Source organism: Tauraco erythrolophus, chromosome 21, assembly GCF_009769465.1.
Source record: "Tauraco erythrolophus isolate bTauEry1 chromosome 21, bTauEry1.pri, whole genome shotgun sequence".
In the NCBI taxonomy this organism is placed as follows: domain Eukaryota; kingdom Metazoa; phylum Chordata; class Aves; order Musophagiformes; family Musophagidae; genus Tauraco; species Tauraco erythrolophus.
Genome location: NC_141485.1, coordinates 1,104,587 through 1,128,942, shown reverse-complemented (window position 1 = coordinate 1,128,942; position 24,356 = coordinate 1,104,587). Strand labels below are relative to the sequence as shown.

Genomic DNA, 24,356 nt, shown 5'->3' with positions numbered 1-24,356 from the left:
TCTCTCTGCCTCTCTGCGCTTTTATTTACTAATTTCTCTTACGGCTTTTTTTGCACGCTTCCCCCCGAGTACACCTTGTCTATACCCTGCTTGTGCTGGGTCCTATTTTGCAGGGTTTGTTTAGCAATGCATTGAGAAATTTCCTTTTCTTTTCTAAGCAAACCCAAAAGCCCTCAAGTCAGCCCAGACCCCGCAGAAGCAGCAGGCTGTCAGGTGGTTCCGCGCGGAAGCCACTGCAGGTAAGAACTGGCATGGAACCTCCATGCAAAGCCCTGAGCTGATGCCCTGCAGAGTGGTACCCCAGAGCACAGCTGTCACCCAGGGATTGTTCCCATCCTTCTGATGTCCTCTGCTTTTTAGAAGCTCCTTTGCAGTCAACACTGCTGTGATACAGTGGTTAGGTGAGAGGACTGAAAGTTAACCCTTTTGTGACCTGTTTTTAGAACTGCTCCTTGACTTTGTGCAAATTATTTTTAATCCTTTTTCTTTCTTATTTTTAATAAGGTGCTACCACTTGGGGTCTGGTGAGTATGTTAATGTTCCTACCTTGTTTTTTGGCAGTCGGAGCAGTGGCACTGTTCTACAAGTTGTCTTTTTCAAAAGGGACTGTGCCTGTGGTTCCAGCGTAGCAGTAACCTACACATGTGGTGCTTTTGGTTGCACTGGTGTGATCAATGGAGAGGCAGGTGGGAAACAGACCCAGGAAGTGAGTCCTCTGGCTACTGTTTTAGCAGAGCCAGGACTGGAAGCCAGGCCTCACATCTCGGACACGCTTCCTTGCTGAGTGAGTCAGCCGGGTTCAAGTGAGTGAGTGTGAATTCCACAGACTGCAAGTCAGTATCTCACATGTGTGCGAACTCCTCTTCTCAGATGCCATCTCAAATAAACAAATGAATCTGCTACCAGATATTTCTTTGAAGTGCTTTATCTGCTAGGTGGTCTTACTCATACGTGGCTGGTGAAGATACGTGTCAAACACTGTCCTTCAGAGGATTCAATTAACTTCTTTTTTGAGGGCGAAGCCACATGGGTGAGAAATTGAATGACCTCATTTTTTAGGATACAAATAATTCCTTGAAATGGTTTTTGCATCTTTTCTTATTTTGGGTTGTGCATTTTGCTCTTGTGCTTGCCTTGAAAAAAGCTGTTTGATTTCCATGATGAATTCAAGGTAGCTTTGAATTCAAGTTTGTGAGGTTTTAAGACTCTCCAGCTGAATTCTGTGTCATCTGAGTGTTCCTAATGAAAGCACAGATGGGAAGGATGCTTTTCTGTGTGGTCGAACGGAATGTTCTCGGAACAGGTTTGGATGAGTTTTCACTACAGAACGAGCATATGTCATGTTAAAAGGGTACAGACCCACTCTCTCCATTTCACCAGGCACATTTGGTTTTACTCCAGTGAAAAACAGGCATTGGTTTACTTCTGATACTGGAAAGGGAACACTCCTCATTGTTATAAGGTATCTTTATATCTATATGTGCAACAAGCTGATCCTCTGAACAGAAAAGGGGAAATGAGAATTTCTGAGGCTTGAGTTGCTGCTTTGTGATGCTGTGGTGATCAGATGATGGTAACAATTCAGACGGCCGGGGGCATTCAAATGAATCGGCTGCTCAGAGCTCCAGTTCACCAAAGGCACAGCTCAGCGTGGGGCTGCATGGCACGCAGGGGCTGCATGGCACGCAGGGGCTGCATGGCACGCAGGAGCTGCAGAGACAGTTGACTTCTTGTTCTCGGAGGGTGCTGCAGACCATTCCTTTGGGTCAGAACTGTTTGGGACGTTGGCTGACCAGCGGGCCGCACAGGCATGGCGCAGTGGCTTGCCGTGTGACTGCAGGTCCCTGGCAGAGCTGAGACTGGAAGCTGTGTCTTGTGATCCTCCATCCGTCTGCTCCTGGCTCCGTGCACAGTCTGCAGGACAGACCGAAAAAACCTCAGCACTATTTCTGCATAATGATTCTTTGGCCGTATTCTTGGCTCCTCTGGTCGGGCCTTTCGTCCTTGCGTGTTTCTTTGGGTCCCCCTTGGCCCCAGATGAGTGTCAGGCTCACAAACTGTGGTTGCCTTGATTGCTGCATGCCAGGGAAGGTTCTGCTCCGGACACGCTTAGCATTGCTGCGTTTCAGTCCAAACTGGAGAAACCAGCCAGCATTTCTACTGCTTTGGTGTTTGCTGCTTTCTGCCAGTTGGGTATTCGCTCCGTTACTGTGGTGTCCAGGTGACTACTTAGCTCCGTTGTGATCATCTTTCCAAAACCCATGGCAGAAGGTCTGCTCTTCCCGCTGTTCCAAAGCTGGTGACAGCTGTATCTCCGAGTGCTGAGCAGTTCCCCTCACTGCTGAGCTCTGGGTGGGAGGTGGGTCAGGAGCGTGTCGTTCCCTCGTGCCGGCCGTGGGCGCAGGGACCTGCTGCTGTGTTGGGATCACAGGCTCTTCCCCAGCATCCAGCTTTCCTACCTCAAAGCAAGCAGCCTTGCATATGGAATAGCTTGCTCTGCAAAAATGAAATAATCCTGGTTCTTCCCTTTGCATGGATCAACTCAGTTGCACCTTTTTTCTTTTCTAGCTCAGCTGACTTTGGGAAAAGTGTCCTGAGGTACACTTACAGTGCTGCTGGTCTCTGAGTGGTTGCTGAGATCTTTATCGGTTTCTCACATGGTTGCCGAGCATGACTTCAGAGACAAATTTGGCAAGTCAGATTCTGACCTTTTTATGTTCCCTTCAGCGCTCAGGTTGCTCAAGAGGTTTTTTTTTGGTCTGACTTAGTGTTTGTTTATATAATGGCACTGGGGAAAATAGATAAGAGTCAGCTAAAGGTGTGAAGTGGATCCACTTTCACTGGATGCCTTAAAATGACTCATCTTACTTTCCCTAGTGTCCCATGCAGATAAATTCCGAGATCAAAAGTTTTTATCTTCTGTTTCAGGAGGGAGAAATGCAGAACCTCCCTCTCTGTGTGAGATACCGATCCAGAGTCCTGCTGCAGCAGCAGCTATTGTCCGATGCTTCAGAGCACGCACCCTCGCCCTCTGGGTCCTGTTCTTGGCAGGAGGTTAATAGAGGAGTTCCTTCCTGATTAATTCCTGTCTGAAGGAATAGAGGTGATGTGCATTTCTCTTAGCCACATTTAAGAGCTGGGTCATGCATTGATCTGATCCTTCTAAAACTTCAGCCACCGGCTTGTGCAAGGCAGTAAGTGGTTGCAGGCTTGGCAGAATCTGCTGTGAGCTCATGTTTATCGTCTTTTCAAGCCCTGCTAGACGCCGTGAGAGTTCATCTCCTGGGACAGGAGAAATACGATCTGCTTTTGAACATGTGCTTGATTTGTTGACTAAATAATGACAATTGTTTGTTTTGGGTCTTGCAAGAAAAGGTCTTCTAAACATTGCATATGTTTCCAGTCATTGAGAAAAGTTGTAGGCATCAGTGAGCAGAACTGATTGTAAGTTTTGTGAAAATGTGAAAATCTGGCATTTGGTTGTGAAATCTATGAGTGAATCGAACTCGGTCTCAATCTGTTGATATTCTGAAGGAATCCTGGCTGGCACTTCAGTGTAGCAAAGTCTCCATCAGAGTCCCTCTGGCTGTCCACCAACTTGTTTAATGTATCATTTCCATTCTGTGCCTCAGTTTCCCTTTTTTGTGAATCGAAAATAATTATTCTTACTGCATTTTTAGGGTATTCCAAGATATATGGATTAAAAGCATGAGAATAAGCTAGGGAAGACTTAAGAAAAAGGCAAACTCTTCTATCCTCTGCTCCTTTCTCCCTGTTTATTTGGATCGATTGCACCGAATTCCGACTGATTGGGTTTTGGCCAAGTCAAAGGCTGCAGTAGGTTTGATGTGCCTGCCTTTTAATGGCTTCTGGAATAAGACGCCGCTTTTCTAAACATGAACAAAGTGTAATTGAGAGGAAGCTGAGAGACAGTTAACCCTTGAATACATAAAACTTAATTTCTTTGGTTAGGGACCACAATGAGTAACATTCTTTGACAAATGAAGTTAGAATGCGATTTCTGATCAATTAGCTAGAAATCAGAAACATTTGGGCTGTAGCTTTAATACTGAATTCTTCAGTCATGCAGTCCTTGCTTGCCAAGGACTCCTGAGTTTTGCACCCTGATGTCAGTGAACTAGTTTTACAGATGCCACCGCTTTCTTGGGCTATGTCTGCAGAAGTGGGACTGAAGAACTTGTGCATGTTTGTTTTCTGTTCATAGTTGTCTAAACTTCCAACTGTTGGCTTGAGGTCATGGGTATGAGCAAACTTGTATCTCAAGAGATCTGCTGTTTATTTTGTATAACTAAATAAAAAAGTACAAGCTTGGCAGGTTTTTTTTAAACATCTTGGATTTGATTCTCACATATGCTCTAAAGGGACATTCATTTAAAAAGTGCTTTAAGGAAGAGACAACGTGCATCCAGGACCATACCTTGCAGCACGTGCAGTTCGTGGAGCAAATGGGAACTGGGTGTCCTGGCCATCAGCACCACCAGAGAGGAGGGCTCTAACGGAGCACGCCCGGGAACAGCGATTTACTCCAGCTGCTCCGTATCCTGTCTCTGTTCTTGCTCTTTCCCACCCCTGTGGGTTTAAGGCAGTTGGAGCATCGCTGCTTCTGCTGTGGGCTTTGCCATTTGCGATGAGTAGGCCGTGCCGTTTGGCAAGCAGGCGGTGAACAGCTTACTACTGGCTTTATCTCTCTGTCGAGTTTGTGGTTGGAGACCTGCATGTTGTTTGTGGGTTTTTCTGTGCGTCACTGAACCCAGAAGCTTTATTATATTCTCAGAAAAGGGTTTTGCAACAGCTCAGCTATTAAAGCCAAACCATGTAGTTTAGTTAAAAGTCTGGGCAGGAAATAACCAAATAAAATTCATCCTAGGGGAGAAGCGTGGTGCGTGTAGGGTGGGAAGAGAATGCAAATATGCTATTTATAGAACCAGAGGAAAACAAATTTGGACTTGGAGAGTAAACGTGAAGGAGTTATCATGGGAAAACTAGACTTGGCGATCTAAGATGCTCAGATCTGTGCTGTCAGACTGCTTTTCCATTTTTAAGAATTATATTTTTGTTGTATCCCAATGAAGAAGAAAAGTTTGACTTTGAAATCTGTGCTGCACAGAGTTTGTTCTAGCAGTATCCTGTTAGGAGTTTCTGCTGTGGATGAGACTTGTCAAGTGAAAATATTTGAACCCGTGTTTTTTTAAGCAGTACAAAAACAGTCGAAGACAGCACATGCTCCAGGGAGTTTGTGCAGTAGAAGCAGGTGGAGTGTGATGCCGGATGGAAGAGGAGAAGATTATTTAATTTGCTGATGGTCAGCCAGCAGGTCAGTGGCAGAGGTAGGAGCAGAGTCCCTGGAGCTGCAATCTCTTCTCTTACTCGTTAAATGGGATGCTTCTGGTGGTACCTTGGAAGTGGTGAGGAGAACTTTTGTGGGAAGTGCAAAGCAGTGACTGCACCTCACGGATATCCTTCCTCCCAGCGGCATGCTGTGCTCGTGGCAATGGAGACTGTAGTGGGATAATGTGGGGCCATACTTTTGTGTATAATTTGTTACTTAATTTGAGAATTTTAGTTTACAAATAGATGCTGAGTCCGTCTTGCCTGCCACCAGGCTTCTTGGAATAGATTCACACACTTTCTTGCCACTGTCAGTGCGTGCAGTTCCCTGCTTTGGACTGGGTCATGTGCTTCTTTTAAGGCATTTGCATTGACTTAGTGTTAGATGTAACTAAGCGTGGAGCTCTAGCTTTAGAGAGTGTGCTGATATCTCATCCATCTTCCAGGAAAATCAACCTGATGGGAAATCCGGCGCCAAAATAACAGGTTACCGTCAGACTAAGGAGCTGAGCTGCTGCGTGTACACACAGGCCTGTCACTGCTGGCTGCACCAGTTTCACAATCCTTGTGCAAACAATCTTCCTTCTTTCCCTGGGTGCTCAGCAGCCTCGAGGTATGCCCAGGAATGGGGGGAAGAAGTGGTAACATACCACAGCACACTGGGAATTCTGCATACCAGGGCTCACAAACGCATAGCTGACTTGTTTGCCCTTGGCTGGATTTTGGGGTTGTAGTTTGTGTATCAGAGTGGATATCGTCACTGGACCTCGCTTGGAGTGGCCTCCAGAAGAGAGGCAGCTTGGGTGCCTTCTGTCTTCCCTCCCCTTTCTGTGACATACCTAGTGCACAGCTGGGAAGCTGGTTTTGATTTCTGTAGCCTGACTTCGGGCATACTGGGGGCTAGTGAGTAGTCCTCAAACTTCCTGCAACCTCTTTTTCTGCCTCTTATGAGGGGACCTTCCCCCTCTGTTTGTACCAGTTCCTTGTCGTTCCTGTTGCCTTTCTGCCTGATCTGTGTTCTTGATTAACCTCACTTCTAGCCCCTAGGCTGCCAAAATCCCCTCTGCTTTGAGAAGGGCAAATGTGCTCCCCTCGCTTCTCCTGTCGGGGCTTTGACTACCCTGTTCCTGTCTCCACCTGCTCAAAGTCCCTCTTTCTCTATCTAACCTTTCTCCTTAATGTCTTTGGAGGGAAGAAACCAGGATGCAAACATGATACATTTGGAGGCAATAAGAACCAAACCAAGTATCCTGAGTGGAATGAAACCCTAATGATGAGAACGTAGGTCTTTCCTGTTAAAAAAGGAGTTTTAGGCCAGACAGGCAAAAGTCTCAGTCAAGATCCATGAACGTGTACGTGGCCCTTGGCTGTGCTGTTACCTCTGAAGGATCAGAGCACGCGTGCTCCAGACGTCTCAGTTCAGGGGTGTAGGACTGAAGGTGCACCCGTGCAGGAGAGAACAGCTGGCAGCAGGTGTCAGAGTGCGGGTGCAGGCAGAGTAAGCTGCAGCAGTGTTTGAACGTCCTGTAGTCACACCGGCACGGGGCACTGCTGACGGAGCGAGCTGGCACAAGCACGGGAGCACGGCTGTCAGTGGTGTCAGGGCCTCGCTGCGCCCGTCGCCAGCCCCTTCGGAGCCCAGCTGGCTCAGCAGAGCCTGGCTGCCTGCAGGGGCCTGCCCTGCTCTGCTCTGCACCATCGGCCCCACCAGGGAAAGCAGACAAAGGGTGGAAAAAAGGAACTGCTGTCGTCTCCTTTGATAAAAAGAGGTACTGAGACTGAGAACGATTGAGTGGGATTTCCAAGGTAATTTCTTTTAGGTCATGCTCCAAAGCCATGTTAGGAAGTTATGGTTAGAAGGTTCCTTTGGTTTCAGCTGGGTGGTCAGAGTGTAAATGCAAAGGGAGGGCTGAGCCTTCTAGGACATGGCAGTCCTTTTATTGCACAACTGCCTCTCCGAAGAGTGGCACTGCTTTGCATTTCTGTGTTCGTTGCACAGCGAGTTTGAATCACTTTTGTTTGTATTAACTCACTTTTTGAGAAATCTCACACTTCATGACACTGCTGTCTGAATTCAGACGTGTGTGGGTAGAAGGAAATTCCTTGTTATACCTGCTAGTTGTGAGGAGCTGCATTGCTCATAAACCAAAACCCTCAGCTAACTTTACAGGGAAGCACAAGCTGGAAATGCCTTATCAACAGCTGCTGGCTTCCTTCATTACCCAGAGCTGGTGGTTCTGCTGCTAGAATGCAACCAGCCTCCAAGAAGCAGCCTGTGCAGTGTTTTGGTTGGGGGCTGCTGCTTCCACTGGCTGCAGCTACAGCACAAGTGATCCATATGCTTCTTCCATGCACTTGGAAATAGCTTAGTTGTGAAGTGCAGCCACAGACATCCAGCTGGATGTGCTGGTCTCCAGCACTGAGGTGGGGTCACTTTGGTCAAATCTTGCTGCGATCCGTTGCCATGCCAAGGATGGCCTTCAGGGCTCTTCCTACTCTTGACTACCAGTCTTTAGCCATATGCAAAAACTGCGGCCGGCAGTGTTGTGAGCCCTGAGGAATCGTGACTGTAGCTGGAACCGTGGTCTCATCAGCCGTTTAGAAACTGTATTAGCAAGGTAGTAACTTAGCAGAGCGTAGTTCCCCTGTGCAAGCACAGGTCCTCCTGCCCAGTGCTTGTGTATGCATAACTGTTCCTGTGCAGGTTGCCCAGAGAAGCTGTGGCTGCCCCATCCCTGGCAGTGTTCCAGGCCAGGCTGGATGGGGCTTTGGGCAACCTGGTGTAGTGGAGGGTGTCCCTGCCCACGGCAGGGGGGTTGGAACTAGATGATCTTTGAGGTCCCTTCCAACCCAAACCACTCTATGATTTCATGTTCTGTTATCCCTTGCAGAGCCTTCCTTATTTAACAGGGTTGTGTGTAAGAGCACATGGATCAACCTCATGATTATATATTTGCAGGACTGGGCCACAGTAAACAAGATGAGAGGGAGACAGAACTTCCCCCTTGCAATAAGACAAGTGATTCTTACATATTGCTGAGGAAGACTTTGCGTTTGTTCCAGGACAGTTACTGGGAAGTAATAAGCTCTCCCAAACTGATGAGCAGGCCAAAAGCATTGTGCTCCATATGGGGGTCGTTCAGTTGAGATCAAATGCAATATCTATTTTCCCTGTAATATCTGACACAATATCTGACACATCCTTTATCTGGGGAGGGAGGAGATGATCTAATTCTCTTTGCCACGTATGACTGAGATTGTGCATGCAAGGCATGTATAGCGTCATTTAGATAATAGACAAAAATATTTGGAGCAGAAAGTTAAGAGGAGAGATATTATAGTGGTCAAAGAACCCATGTTTGTTTTTTCCTTTTCATTTGTAGTCTGACCTTGTCCTAAATCCCAAAATTTGTTGACTAAGAATATGTTTTAGTTTATAAATCATGGATCAGCTAACTTACTTTGAGGCATTGTTTTGTTAGGAAGGTTTTGAAGCTAAAGTCTGCCCCGTGGGAATGTGTGACATAGTGAGAAATGTTTTGAGAATATTTTCTTTTTGACTAGCAAACATAAGGCACAAATAATATTCCTCCTTACTGTTTTATTTTTCTGTGTCTGAAGTGAAGGTTTCTGTGTAGTGCATTTGGCATGAGATGGGCAGGTGATAAAAGCTTTGGATTAAAACTTTAGAGTAGAAGATGTACAACAGTCATCTAGTCCAGCTGCCTGAGTTTTTGTTAAGTTCATTGGTTTTAGCGTTGATTTTGTAACAGAAATGCCCATCAGATAACAGGCCTCAGAGTCTTTGGGTACTCTGGTATTCCTGCCTCACTGATCATCTATCCCAGATGAAGTCCAGATGTAAGAGAATACAATAAACATGTGGGAGCACTGGGTGAGAGGGCAGAGAGTCCTGTAGGTTAGACTGGCAATACCCGCAGCATCCCAAACGAAGCTGCAGGTACCTGTGCAGTGCCTTTAAATGGAATGTTATGGATTGTATCAAAAGGTTTGGGTGCCCTTCCGTGTTCTGACACGACACCCAGCCTCTGCGCGATACGATTTAGTGACGAGTCCTGCAGTGATGGGCCCTGCAAGGTCCTGCCCTCTGCTGAAATGCTGAAGAATAAAGATGCTCAGTGTGAGGGAAGTGCTTCCCTGTATGGATTTCCCTGGGTGCTTGAAAGAATACATCATTTTTACATCATGAAAGAGCCTCGCTCACAAACCAGCATCCCCTCTGGCCAGGTACCTTACTGACATTGCCCAGGAGGATGACAACGTATCCCAAGGAGCTTAACTGTTTACTTTCTGGATCTTAACAGGTGAAACTGATTGACTACATCCACAGACAACGGCAGTGTAAGCTGAGCGTGCCCCTGAACGACAGGACAGCAGAGCTCAACAGCTACCCAAGATTCAATGACTGGTTAGACATTGTCAACGTGAGGAAAGAAGTTGTACAGGTAAGGGGAAGACCACCCTCAGCACAGAACCTTCCCACCCTTTCAAGACATTCCGAGCTGCCTGCTAGGTTTAAGTTGTTTTTCTGAGCTGACTTTCGGGCAAGGTGGGAGTGTGTGGGTACCCAGAGGGACCTTTGGTGGAAAGGGTGCTTCCTCTCTCCCAGAAGCAGTGATCAGCCAACAGGAGTGCTGAAATACTCCCTTCCCTTTGTCCTCCTCCCTTCTCCTAACAGCATTGGAAGCAACACCTCGCACCTATTGCTCAGCATGAGACAAAGGTGCCTCCTGTCCTTCCGCCTGCCAGGGCTGAGGATGGCGCCATAACTTAATCACTTGGTAACTTTCAGATAATAGTAATACTGTACCACACTATATGCTGTGTCCAGTACTAGCCAAAAAAGGACCAAGAGTTGCAGTTTTGTGCACTGACATATCCAACAAACAGACAAAAACGTTGAGTTGTTACAGCCTGGAGTTTTCTAATTTCTAAAAACATACACGCCACAGTTATAAATCAGGGAAGATCCAAAAATAGCCACTAGCACTATGTCCCTCTGAACTTAGACTAGCTAAAAGAGGAGGATTCTGATCTGGGTTTTGACTGGAGGAGAGTCTTGGCTCACAAACGAGAGGTGTTTTGATTTTACACACACACACGCCCCTCCATGAGGAAAGTCTCTGGTTCAGACTGGTACCAAAGCACATTGCACCCGTGTAACAGAATGGAATGAACAATTCTCCTGTGGTGGTCTGTGTGGTGGCTGCTGTCAACTGCTCGGGTGGCTCCTTCTCATCTTCACAGTTTAATTCTTAACATGCAAATCACTGGAAGCCTCTGTGCTGCACAGAATAGCCCGACCCTTCTGCTGGAATCAGAAATGACCAGATCAGCTCCTGTCTCTGACACGTTTGTTTTTTCGGAAGAGGAACCTGAAATCCCAGCTGCATTCAGGTGATTACTGGGAACAAGAGGGCTGCAGGCACTGGTGTCAGGACTGTGCCTGGCTGCCCCGTGCCATTCTGCACTGGGGAGGGTTCAGTTCAGCCTCACGTTAGTGGCAGTGGAAGTGGAGCTCAGTCCACTGATTGCTAAACAAAGCAGAAAAGGCTTTTTCCATTCTTTTTCCCATTTTTGGCTCTGCAGGCCAGATCAGTGTTCTCATTCAGCTTCCTTTGATCCTTACACAAGCAAACATTTTTTTTTTACTTCAGCAGGGATCTACCTGAGTGAAAAATTCAGTAAATTTCCTTGGAAGTCATTCCAGCTTGGTCCTGATGTAACTGAGCAGACTGGTAAACCAGGATGAGTTCAGGACCAGTTGTTCCTTGTATTGACTACTGTTTATTTGGAACGTGATGCTGCGTATGGCCTTCGAGCCCAGCACGGTTTGGGGGAGCACAGCTGAAGGTGCAGCAGTGACCAAGAGAGCAGGAAAGCAGCCTGTTGCTGTGGCCAAACTGCCAGACTCACAACTATTGTTGGTTTCTAAGGTGACTGGAATTGCCTGAGCCTAAAAGAATGTCTTTGTAGCTCTTTTTTAAATCCTTTGTGATGCCTGCAGCATTGGGGGAAGGGAAGAGGTGAGGAGGAGGGGTGGAGGAAGGGGGAGGGAGGTGGACAATTCAAATCCGCTACATCCTGCTAATTCAGGGAGCAAACAGTGTTGAGGCTGCCCTTCCGTTTGTGTGGTCCCTGAAAAGGCTGAACAAATTCGGTTTGGGTCTGAGGCAGGAAGGGAACACAGTCCAACTATTAATTATTTTTATTTGTGCTCTCTCATTGCCCTGTCCCAAGCAGTGAGCAGTGTTACGAACCATGTTCCTTCTGTTATCTGGGGCAGGAATATGAGAGGTGTACAAAGCATTTAAATTCCTCTGTGATTCCAAATGTATGGGGTTTTTTTAAAAGTTCTGCATCCATGTCATGCAGCTGCAGACAGCTTCTGTAGCATTTATATTAGCTGCACAGGAGAACTGCAACACTCTTTGGGTCATTAACATTATTTTTGAGTAGGCATGCTGGAACAGGCTGTAATCTGGGGGAAATGGAAATAAACCAACCACTCTTGTTCTTGCAGTGATAAATATATTTTTTTTGTCCTGTTATTTCACTGCTGAGAAAATAGCAATGCAGTCACTGTTGGCGTTTGTGGCATGGACATCAGCAGACAGTGCAGGGGAGACGTTTGCCTGTGGTGAGGTGTCTTTCAGAAATGTTACAGGTATCCTGGCAGCATTCCTGCTGTTGCTTAGATTCTCTACAGCATGTGAACTGCAATTCAGCTGAATGCTTTCAAAATGGAAATCACTGAAGGAAGAGCTTTAATAGGTTAGTTATTAAGGAATATATAATGGTTTCCTGTAGCTTTATGCACACTGCCTGTGACATGACTGGGGAGAGAGGTGGTTAGGGAGCCTTTAAAGAGATGGCTGAGTAGGTCAGACAATGAAAACAGGGATGCTTGAGTCCCATACCTGGTTCTGGGGCTGGAGTACAAGATACACTGGGGAATGACTTCCCACCTCCAAGATACTGTTAGCTCACTGTAAAACTGACAGTCATACTGGCTTTCCTTCTTAATGCTTAAAAAAAGTGCTACAGAGAGAAAGAAAACCCCACAAACATTGTGATAGTGTATTCGTTTTAGGCACATAGCCTTCTCTTGAGACTTTTAGGCTCTGAAATTAGTTGGAGACGTGTCCAGGTACCTGCAGTCTCAGAGAATTGCTGCAACACAGCCTTTCCCTGGCCATCTCTGAGATTAAACAGAAACAGAGGATACAATGCAGGAGGTGCATGCAGGTGAAGGGCTCTCCTGTGGCTCACTGCTTGTCTATGATTTTTTTTGCTTTTTTAAGTGGTTTTGATTCCCTTTGCATTTCTAGTGTTGCTGGAGAGAGTATTTCAAGATTGTGCTAATCTGTGACATAACACCTTTGAAAAACAGCCTGATTGCAAGCAGCTTTTTAGCTCAGTGGTTAGAGAAACAATGCCCCTTTTCTCTCTCTCCTCCCCTCCCCTTTCCCCCCCAGTCCTCTCCCAAATAAAGCTGCCATGCCGGGAAGCACAGGAGCTCCCAGGCACTGCTGTCAGAAATAGAGCACCAGCTCTAATTTCGAATATCTGCTGACTCTTCCAGCCCAGGAGTGAAGGCTATTTCTGCTCAGTGACTTGCTCTAGACATTGTGAAGCTTGAAAGCTCTTGCAGTTACAATTGCTGTCTTGTCGTTGGGCTGCTTTCTTTCTTTGAAAACCTATATTTAAACAGGAATAATGACAGCTTGTAAGATCCTGTAGTTCTGACAGATTATAGAAATAACAATGCACTGTTTGTGGCGCTGGGCGACAGCTAGAACTCCTGTGAACACGGCTAAGAGTCAGCCGGTCGTGCTGTGCCGAGTGCGAGGGCTGTTCTGGGAGGACGTGGCCGACTTGGAGGTAGGTGGTGAATACGAGTTCGGAGTCTGTGATCCTGGTTGCTCCCTGTGAATGCACAATTCCGAGGGGTACGGGAACTTTGAACCCCGACCCCAACTTGTGCCGTTTCTGTTTCTTTGTTACTGCTCCTCTAATCAGCTGCCAGGTGGATTTTTATCATAGAAAACGGTGGCTAGTGTAGAGCAGGCTCTGCTGCGGAGCTGGGCTAGTATTGTTCCGTAACTTTCTTTTTAAGTATTTTTCTAGGAAATGCTGGAGTCCTTGGTTTTGGCCAGCAGTCCTAGAGATTGATCAGCACTGTGTACATGCAGTTTAGTACCGTAAATGATGTGTAAATGGTTAAATGTGGTGGATTGAAACTGGGCAAAGAGATATTTGAACTGGGAGCTAGAAGAGGCAGGACAAGGAACCATACAGACAGAAGACACAGTTAAGCTATGCAGTGGTCTCCAGTGGGTAAAAGTTGCTCTGAAAAGTGGACCTAGAAAAATGTACCGATCTGAATCTGGGTCCCTTGAGAGCTGGAGTCAGGAATTGAGGGGGGAGTGGGAGGGAAGGAGCATGTGAAGAGAGCACTGTCCCCACTCTTAGGCTGATGGAAGAAGTCTTTTGCAGAGCTGTTTACTAGGTTCTGGGCTCGGGGAATGTCTACCAAAAAAAAAAAAGATTAAAAAATCTCTATTAGCTTATTCTCTTTAGCACAGAAAAAAATCCTCTGTCTTTACTGTTGTACTTCCAGAAACGCCACTATTCTATTTGTTCCACATATAACTTGTCACCATCTTAAAAAGTAACTTCAGAACAGTCAGCTCCTTATCATCTCCTGAGACATGTCTGAACCAGCCCTGCTCACCATGTGGCAGGGGTTCCAGTCAATCAAGTGTGGAAAGCTGGTTTTGGAGTAGGTAACTGTCGTGCACGGGGGGGTCAAGTCCTGCCCTAGTGATTGCTGGCTATAAGGAGAACTTTGCCACCAGGGAGACTGTGTGGGAACAGATGGAACAGTACTGTGGGTGGGTCTGGTTTATGGCTGTTGCATTTGGGGAAAGGATTAGACTCCCAATGTATATGTTTTTTCGTAATATCTCCTCTTTGCCTATGACACTTGTCTCATTCCCCATTTAGCATTCATGCCAAAGACCTACTTTCTTGTAAGGAGTCTAGAGTGGTTCCTGAGCAAGCCAGGGAGAGCACTTGGCACGCTGGGGAGCAGAGCAGGAAAGGCTCATGCCTCGAGTAGGAACTGTCTGTTAAGGGTCTCCTGCTGCCCCTGTGAAAATCTGCAGAGGATGAGGCGTTGGCGCAGGTTCGACATGGACCGTGGCAGATGGTGATGCTTGCTTGGACTGCGGTCCAGCTCGCAGCAGATCGTGCTGATCAGTTGCTGGAAGAAAAATGGGGGGTTTATGTGCATGTGCATCCTTGCTTTGGTTGGGGAACAGAAGCAGCAGATCTGCCTAAGCCTATCGAGTTTCCACAGCTGTATCCTCCCATCTTTTGCTGTCAGCATGATGAGGACTTTGGCCATTTGCAGAGGATTTCCATGGGTTTGGCAGCAGAAGCTCTGACTGGACTGCCAGATAGCAGAGATCCCGAATGTGCCAATTGTGGGTATGCAAATTAACTCTGTGCTGCAGGCTTCCTGGACCTAAAACTCTGTCCCCATGATCCAAGGCCCCTCCCCAGCGTAAACAGCTCTTGGAAAATACTCTGTACTAGTGCCAGGGTTTCCTTCCCCTGCCAAGGGGTCTGGGTGCCCCTTGCAGCCGTGTTCACTGTGAATCGTTCATGGTTTGAGGTCAGCTCGAGGCTGATCCCCACAGGATCTGCAGTGAGACACTGCAACCACTGCGTCTGTCTGCCCACAGAAAGAGGGGTCAGAGACAGCAGCTGTCCTGTCCACAAAGAGCAAACTGCATGGGAATGCCCTGAGACCATCAGCTCCTCTCCACCCTGTCTGCGTGTGAGAGGTGAAACAGTGAAGAGGGAGATGTTTTGTCAAACAGTAGCCTCTGAATACTCACAGCTTAATGCAAGCTAGAAATTTCATAGACTCATAGAATCATTTAGGTTGGAAGAGACCTTGGAGATCAGAGAGTCCAACCGTTAACCTAACACTGCCAAGTCCACCACCAAACCATGTCCCCAACGTTTCATGTGAGAGGCTTTCCAGAATGCCCATAAAATCTGCAGAAATTTATTAATACAATAATTTTTCAGTACCTTCCTTACTGGACACCAGAAAACCAGAGCAAAATAACAACTAGCAGGCACAAGATGTTCTCAAGAGCATCCTTACGTGTTTTGCTTAGAGCTTTCAGTGGGAATTTAAGCACCTTATGTAATGGGCTTTCTCTTGGAGCATCTGCTGCTTTCCGGGAAGATGACTGGTGAGGGATGTTGATTTAAGAGGCATGTGGAGCCTTGACAACTGTCCGGCTTTAGAGGAAGAGCCATGTCTGGTAGGTGGAGGAGCAGGTCAGACTAATTTTGCAGAGTGCTAGGAGCAGCATTAACTTTGTAGGCTTATCTGCAGGGAGGCATCTTTCCCAAAAATAACTCATCCACTGTGTTAGACACCAGCATTTTTGCCATGTTTCAGGGATTTAAGTTGCACACCAGACAAGATTAAAGACCTTCTTACACTGTTGTGAACTCTTCACCCTGACTCATGGAGACTAACCTTTGGATGGCTTCTTGGATACACCGCGGTTTGCTTTTCTCTCTTTTAAACATCTGTACTAGGACGTGCACAGTCTGTATGTCTGATAAGCCGGAGGGCTTTGTAGAAAAGTCCTCTCACCTGTTGTAAAGAGGAATAATTTCCTGGTTTGGGCTTTTTAGCATCACTTCTGAGCTATGGTGAGCACGTGTGGTGAGTAAGGCTTTAGCCTTTGCTGGCAGTTTTGAGGTGCTGAAAGATTGAAAGCAGGTTCTGTCTCCTCCTGTGCTTTTTTTTTCCTAACCTGACCTTATTATTGGAGTAGTATCTGAATGTCTTGCAGCTTCCCCTGTCGTTCTGTAGTAAGGCAAGGTGTGCCCAGGGAGAGGGCACGTAGCTTGGCCCTAATGCAAGCCTTTAAGGTGCATTTCTTTAAAGTCACAGCACCCATGAAGAAGCAGGTAGAGGTCGGTCTGTTGGACCCACATTTGTCACCCTCAGTGCTGAAGATTGGGAGTAACCCCTTTGCAAGGGCCCAGAGTTGCACTTGCACCGAGAGGACTGGAGCCCACCACGTGCTGCTCTGAGATGGCCACTGTCAGGGCACTGTGCAGGGGACATTCTTTCTCCCAGTTCAACAGCTGAGGCAGAGCATCCAGCAATGGGACCTGTTTAGAAGCCACCTTGAACTGGTGACCCTCGTCATCATCCGTTGGCTGGGGGCTAGCACAGAGCTCCATCATATCGGGCCCATCTTACAGGGATCAGGTTGCCCAGTTTTATATTAAGCCACCATGTATGTGCAGCACGAGTGGCTGTTCAAAGAAAGCCTCTTACTTCCCCTCCCTCCCCCACTTTTAAAGCTCCTTCTTTTGTCGCGTGTCGTGGGGACTGGCAGCAGGTTCAGAAAGTCTGAGCTCTCCCAGCTCAAGGTCACTGGGATTGTTTAAACATAATCTCCTTTTCTGTACTTATACTCTCCTACAACTTGCTATTCTGTCTTTCTAAAATTAAACTATTGAGCAAAAGAGTAGATTGGGGTGACATGCAGGCGCAGGAAGGGGCCAGGCTGGCAGCAGGCTGGCACACGGTGCGTGTCTGTGCAGGATGGTGCTGGGGGTGCTGAGCGAAGCTCCCAGTGAAGAGCTGGGGCTGCCCTTTGCTGCCCAGTTGCGCCTCGTGCGAACCAGTGTAGCTTTTCATGACAGGCCACACATGGAGTTGTAGAGCACAGACCTGCTTCAGGAAGTGAAACCAGGCAGCTTAGGGGTGACCAAGCCCTCCATAGTGATTGTGTCCTGCAGATGAGTGAGGGAAAGGGAAAAAATGCCCCAGCACTTCTAAAAAGCTCAATAGTCTAAAATGTTTTGTAATTTTTTTTAAACTTATTTCAAGGTTTTTCTCTGCAACCAGGAAGGCTTGAAAGTTAAAAGTGAAAGTTGGGGATTCCTGGTTGCAGGAGTTTGATCTTTGAAAAAGAAAAGCACTGAACACTGTCAAACTTGCAAGAACAGAGAATCCTGGAGTTTAACCATCAAGCTGCTGTGAGACAAAGATGACAGCCAAGTTCCCTATGCCAGTAAACGTTTGGTTGTGCTCCCCTTTGGGAATGGGAGCAGGACCTGTGAGGCTCTGCACGCCGCTGTGCGGGACCCAGGCCCACTCCATGAACACTGCAACACCTCATCCCTGCCATCCTCGGGCATTTGTGCTGGTTGTGAGCTAAATAATTTTGTGCTTGTGAGGTGTACCTTGGGAGCAGTGAGTGTGTGTGCTGTTACGACCAGGAGCTGAGCCCGGATGCCATTCCGCATACCTCTTACAGTAGGAAACAGGAGTTCCCCAGTTAAGCCTTAACTATAGTGGCACAGCCAGAGAGCTAATTTGGGGTAAGTTAAAATAGTCATTTGCACCTTGTTGATACAAATTGAAGCACACACTCAGTGTATATACTATTTTTTTAAGTCCAAAGGCCTAATAGCCCATTTCTTACACCAGGAGGACTAACTGTACAGGGGCAAGGCTCTTGTTGAAGGTGTGGTGTCATCTGCCCTGGGTAGCTGCTGTACTTTGCCCTCCTTGTGAAAGGAGAAGAGACAGAGGAGAACCTGACTGCGTCCTGGCTGCCTGAGTGGACACAGGCTTGCAGACCAGATTGTTCTGCTCCTTCTTTTCTAGCCTCTGTGTTTTGGGGTTTTCAAAATTGTTTTATTGGGATTTGCTTTACTGACTTTCCTGTGATCGCTAAACTGGGCAGAAGGACCTTTTTCAATACCTGATGCCACACTTGCTTTTATGAAGCATTGCAGCTCACTCACATTTCTGCCAGATCAAACGTTTGCTGCCAAGCCTTGATACCCCCCCGTGCCAGTCACTACCCCGAGTGTTGGCACTGCAGATCGGTGGTGCTTGTCCACTCCGGGTGCTGCCACAGAGCAGGTGTTTGAGAAACCAGATCCCCAACTGTGCTGCACCAGTCCTGTCCCAGCTGGCTCTGCCTTGCAGCTGCCTGTGCTGCCCATTTAAAGCCTGGGCTAATGACCCGGCCGTGGTGGAAAAGCTGTGCTTTCCCTAGGAAATGTTGGTCTCTTCCACTTTACTGATTGACTTACTAATAGCTCTAATAAGTTACTGGTTACATTTGTGTTGTGTGAAGGATTGGGAAGTGAGGTGATACTGGGTAACGTGACTCGGTAGCTTATACTGGGATCTGGAATGACGCTGCTGCTTAAAACGGTGGCTACGTAATCCGGGTTGTTTTCTCAGTGGGGAGTGGTGGGGGTGAGGAAGTGTTTCAAGATAGCTCAAGAGTGACATCGCTGTAATCCCGCTTACTCTAAGACCGTGTAAAAGCATGAAATGGGATAAACGCTTTTGTAGGAGCCATTTGCTTTCCCTTATGCTTAATGGGGAAACATTCTCTTCCCTGCTTCAGAGCACAGGGGCACCCGTGGTGCTGTAGAAAACTTTCTTCCGTATTAAGCTAAAAGTCGCTCCGTGCTTGCCTGAAGTCGCTGTCCCTTTTGGAGCTGCCTGTGTCACTGCGAGGCTCATGTCCTGACGTCCTGCATGGCAGAAGCACCCGTGTGACACCACAGGACAAAGATGTTTCTATGAGCGGCCTGTCTGTGTGCAGGGCAGAGGGATTCAGGGCGTGCTGGGGAAAGACTTGGTTTAATTCTGTTGTTATCAGCCCAGTTTGGCTGGGAATCTGCATGAGCAAACCTGTACTGGCTTCGTGCTGGAAACCCATTCCAATTTCAACTCAGATGATCTGAACTCTGGATTTTTGTCTCCTTTGGAGTATAATATCAGGTTAGGAATCCCAGGAGAGCAGACTTTGCACCGTGTTTTCACTGGACTCTGTGCTTCCTGCATTTTCCCTGAGTGGAAGTCATTCAGGAACAAGCTTTTTGGGGCAGTCTTACTCCTGCATCTTGGTGGTGCAGCATGCAGAAAAATGAGCAATCATCCCTAGCATCAGGTGGGGTATCTGTGCTTTTGTTTTTCTGCTAATATTAATTATAGAAGAACCAGAACATTTACTCAGACTTCATTGAACTCTGGCTCTGCTGTGGCCCTGCTTTGTGCTCACTGCTCATTTAAATTCTTGGCCTCTCCTTGAGTCAGCTGTGTTTTGTGTTTCATCCGGTTCAGGGCATGTGACAGAAGATGCAGGATGCATTTCTTAGACTTCTGCCCTTTCTTAATTTATTCTTTTTCTGTGCTCCATGCAATAGTTACTAAAAATGGAAATGATGTGATTACTCTTTGTGTTACCACATACAAAGCTCCAAAGGTTGGGGCTGTATCCAGCACTGTCACAGTTAAAATCAAAAGTCATGCATCAGGTTTCAAAGGCGTGAGTCTGGATGAGGACAGACATGACTGTTAAAGGACGTTCAACAACATTCAAATTTGATTTATAGTCGGAAACGGGGTTTAAGAATCTACAGGATTTCAAGCTTGTTGTTTCTCCAAACAGTGAGACACACTTTGAGTTCCCCCTTCAAATAAAAGTTGAAACCCTTTAGTATAGGTTGATTCCAGGAGTTGAAACTTTAGGAAAGAGGCCAAATATTGTGAAATTTGTGATCTCATTGTGAGAGCAGGCAGCAGTGAGGTTTGTTTAGGCAAAACTTTCAGGGAAATTCCTGGGTATCTGGGCTAAATATCCTGGTTTTGTTTATTAACCACAATTGCTGCGGACTTACACTGAAAACATTTGAATGGGGGAGGAGAGAGGCTCAGATCTGTGTCAGGAAATACCAGATCATTTCATGCTTTCCAGTCTCTTGTACAAGTCTTTTGTGTCTGCCTGACCTAAACCTTATCACGTTAGGGGCTTTGGGGTATTAAGGCATACAAGGAGTTCTGCACAAATATCTTTCCAAGCAAGATACGGGTAAGGCTGGCTCGCAAAGGAAGGAAAAGTTCCTTGAGGAGGAGGTCGCTATCTCTTTGTCAAAACATTTATGTTTATTTAACAAAAGAAGTAATTTTCCTCACTGTTTTTGCTTTTCACTTCCCTACTGAAAAGCCAAACCTCTTTATCTGACATTTTTTCGGAGTTTAGGCCTGTTTTGTTTCTGACTGCTATTTCTAATAAAAAAGTTAAGCTTTCATTAGTAGCTTTTGAAAAATACTGAGTGAAAACTTTCCATAAGGGGAACAGAATATTTCAGTCACCTCTAATCCAAAGTACCAGAGAACGACCAAAGCACCTAACGATCCAGAGCGCACTCGAGCGCACGCCTGGTGTTGCACGATGTGGGGAGGAGCGAGCGCAGCTGCCGAGCTCTGCGGGGATCTGCCACATGGCTGCTGCTGAGCCAGGGATGCGCGAGATGCGCTACCGAAGAGAGCAGATCATGAGTGAGACCAGGCAGGGAGACAGTGGCACTGTGTAAAGCACATGTGAATCACACGCCATAGTCTCATTTATCTATGTGTATTTAAAAACCCGTATCATCTGTTTTTCTGCAGAGAATACCGGAGGAGCTGACCTTAGATGCCTTACTAGAAATGAATGAGTCAAAGGTGAAAGAAACAATGAAGAGATGTGGTGCCAGAGATGAGGAGTGCTCCAGACTCAATGGGGCACTGAGCTGCTTACGGAAGGTGACTGAATCAGGTACAGACTGCCTAGTTGTTCTATGGAATTAGGGTCTTGGCAACCCAGTCCCCATCCTGCTTCCTTTCATAGGAGACAATCTGCAAATCCTCTGGAGAATGTCTTTGGGTATATTCTGTAACTGCTATCAGGTCATGGCTCTTGGATGTTCATGAAGTTGCAGCTGTGGATTGGATTTGGTTTTGACAGCATGTCAAATAATAAAGGGAAATACATGGATGCAGAAATACCCTCTGCTACTCAATAGACTACATCCTTACTCCCTCTCTGTTCAGTCATGTCTAAACCCACCAGCATTCAGTACACATATCCTTGACCTAACGAATACAACCAGATTTCTTGCAGGTAATCCCCTTCCCAGATATTGCTAGCTCAGAGAGCAGGTGTAATTCTGTTTGGCATTACTTCGCTCAGAAGCCTCCGTGTTGTTCAGCAAAAGGCACTGGAAGAGAAAACCTTTGCTCTGACAACCCTTCATCACGGCCTAGCTCGGAGTGTGCCAATTGGTTCACTTCCCTTGAAAACTGCTCACCTCCTGCTATCTGTCTTTGTTAGAATTGATAGAATCATTAGCCAAATCCCAATAGCAGATTCCAAGAGCTAGAAAGAACCCTGATTTACCTGGAATTATGGACAGAAAGGTACTGTGTTATTAGAAATGCATCTGTTCAGCATGCAAATGGATCTGGCCAAGTTAGTTGGGATCAGTCCAGCTGGAGATTCCCAAAGCGCTGTTTCACCGTCTTCCCCGTCACCTTCCCCGCAGGCTGCTTTCACAGGCATTGTAAAATCTGCTGTACTCGGTTGTTCCTCACAGCATACTGGTGCTAACACGGATCAGATCTTTCTTTGTAGCAATTATCAGTCTGTCACTGAAAGGTGGTGTTTCCTGTTGCTGTTATGACAGTTCATACCATTCCCGAATCACAAAGATTAGTTAATGGAAAAGTCAGCAAACAGCTCAGTTTCGTTCCATTTTTCTAATCTTTCTTGTCCTGGGCTGTCAAATGTTTCCCATCCGTACTGTGGCAAAACCAGCCATGGCATTCACTTATTATAAAGAAATGACATTTTTAAAAATCCAGGTATATTGTCTCTTTTCAACCACTCCCTGGTCAATAGGACACCAGGGTCTGAAAGTTTGACTTTTCACCTTGATTTAAGTCATTAAGGACATACTTAAAATTAAGACAGTTATCCGGATGAATTAAGCCTGTGAAATTATCCCAATCATCTGTGCCGTCCTGCTTCGCTGCCTGCAGGCCTTTGCACTTTTCCCCGTTTCTGTCCGGAATCGATCTCCGAGCTGTGCTGGGTCACTGTGAACTACAGTGTTGGGCGCTGTGGAAGGCAGCGCGGGGCTCCAGCAGCGATCCGGCAGGACGTGGTGGTTCCCTTTTGTCCTGCCGTCTGTCCCTGGTGCTGCCCTAGCTCGTACAGTCTGAACAGACACAGCAGCTCTGGGCTGAGTGCTGCTGCTGCCTGGAACTGAAGAGCAGTGCCCCAGTACTCCAGGTGCCAGGTGAGTTCCAGGCACTGGGTACATACCAGAGAGAGGGAAAAGTGGTCAAAGGAGTATCAGGAGCTCCGAGATCCCCCTGATTTCCAATCTAATGGCCTTTCTCAATGTAAGTGGTATTCACCAGTTCTGTTGGCTAATAGAAAATAGTTGCCTCTTTTTACCAAAGACCAGTCTAAAAGCAGACAGGGTGCAAGGCTGGATGTACAGATTTGTCTAAACAGACTGGCACCAAATCCCCAGAGGCTTGCAGTGGGATGTGGGTGCCTGTTTTGTGCAGGTATGGATATCCCAGATTCTTCAGTAGGGCCCCAGTCTGTTAAAACTCAGCCCATCTTAGAACACAGGGCCTGATTTTAGCTTTTGAGATACACAGCTACAGGTAGGGAAGACAGGTGCCTCCTGCCATTCTCATTCTAAAGGTTACTTCAGCTGATGTCTCGGATGGGTGTCAGGGAAGGAGCAACTAGGCCAGCACCTTGGCTAGGTTCACAGCAGGGGGAAATAACCCCCCCTAAAGCAGCATGGTGTGGTATGTCTGAATGCATTGGCTTCTCTTTTGACTCAATTGGTGCTACGGTTGGTGAACAGGTGGGGAGTTGAAAGACGACGTGCTGATGAACCTTTCCGAGGCACGGCGAGAGAACAGCTCTGCAAACACGGCAGAATCCCCCTGCTCCTCCGCGCCGGCGTGGACTCCCTCTGCTCTGCACCTGCCCAAGGGCAACAGCCAGCAGGCACGTTCTGTCTCAGTGTCTACAATCCCAGCTTCAGATTCGCTTGCCTCGAGTCATGGACCTTCTATCTATGCAGAAAACCTCCTGGACCCTTTTGCATTCCCTGCACACAGTGGAAGGTTAACACCAAGGACTCCTCACAGCATCACCATCACTCCACCAACCACCCCTCAAGCCAAGAGACGACATAAGCTGAAGCCACCACGGACTCCTCCTCCCCCTTGCCGGAAGGTTTTTCAGCTGCTGCCTAACTTTCCAACCCTCACAAGGAGCAAGTCCCATGAATCACAGTTGGGAAATAGGATAGACGAAGTTCCTCCAATAAAGTAAGTATGACACTTCCTCCTGTCCCATGGGCACTGGTGGGCTGTGTTCGCACCACAGGGCGTTCGGTGCTCCGGTTCTGGCTGTGTAAAAGAGCTGGTGTCCAGTTGCCTTGTTGTGTTTTCACTGTAGTCTGGGAATCTATGGCAGTGGGATATTCTAAGATGACCACAAAACCTGCTTGTTCACAGCGTACCACCTGCTGGGGAGGCTGGGGTGGTTGCTGCTATTAAATGGCCCCAAACAGTTTTTCTCGAGCATCTAGTAGCCTATGCCACATGCTGTAATTCTCTTCCATCCTTAACTGTTCCTCACTGCTCAGGTGCCTGACACCTTTTTATGTTTTTATCTTAAGATGTATAATAGCTGCTAGCATGAGCTCTAGAACACGTTTATTAAAACAAGACAAGTGGTCTTAGACTACACCTTTTTCTGGACTGATCCAGGCTTTGAGATGTGTTTTTTTTGTGTACGTAGGATGGAAGATATTAATCTAACATTTAACTAGTAGTTGAAACTGGGAAAGAAATGTGCCTTCCAAAGACCCTGGCTGTCCCTAAACACTACAGAAACTGAAGTGAGCATCCAAATTGCGTAGCAGGCACTGGATGATTACAACTTACACCTAACTCTTTGACCACCTGCAAGAGGTCAGAGAGCCTGTTCTACGCAGGACCTTTTCACGGAAATTACATTTTTATCTAAGGGAAACTAGCTCAGCTGAGA

At 46.9% G+C, this 24,356-nt stretch overlaps 1 protein-coding gene across 1 annotated transcript in view; it reads left to right on the top strand.

Annotated features, from left to right (window-relative positions):
- The window catches only part of KSR1 (kinase suppressor of ras 1), a 69,658-nt gene that overhangs the window by 27,630 nt on the left and 17,672 nt on the right, over positions 1 to 24,356 (top strand). Inside the window, exons 2-4 of the mRNA XM_086624423.1 lie at positions 9,675 to 9,815; positions 20,903 to 21,050; positions 23,161 to 23,632. Coding sequence (XP_086480549.1) covers positions 9,675 to 9,815; positions 20,903 to 21,050; positions 23,161 to 23,632 — 761 coding nt within the window. The remainder of the gene's footprint in view (positions 1 to 9,674; positions 9,816 to 20,902; positions 21,051 to 23,160; positions 23,633 to 24,356) is intronic.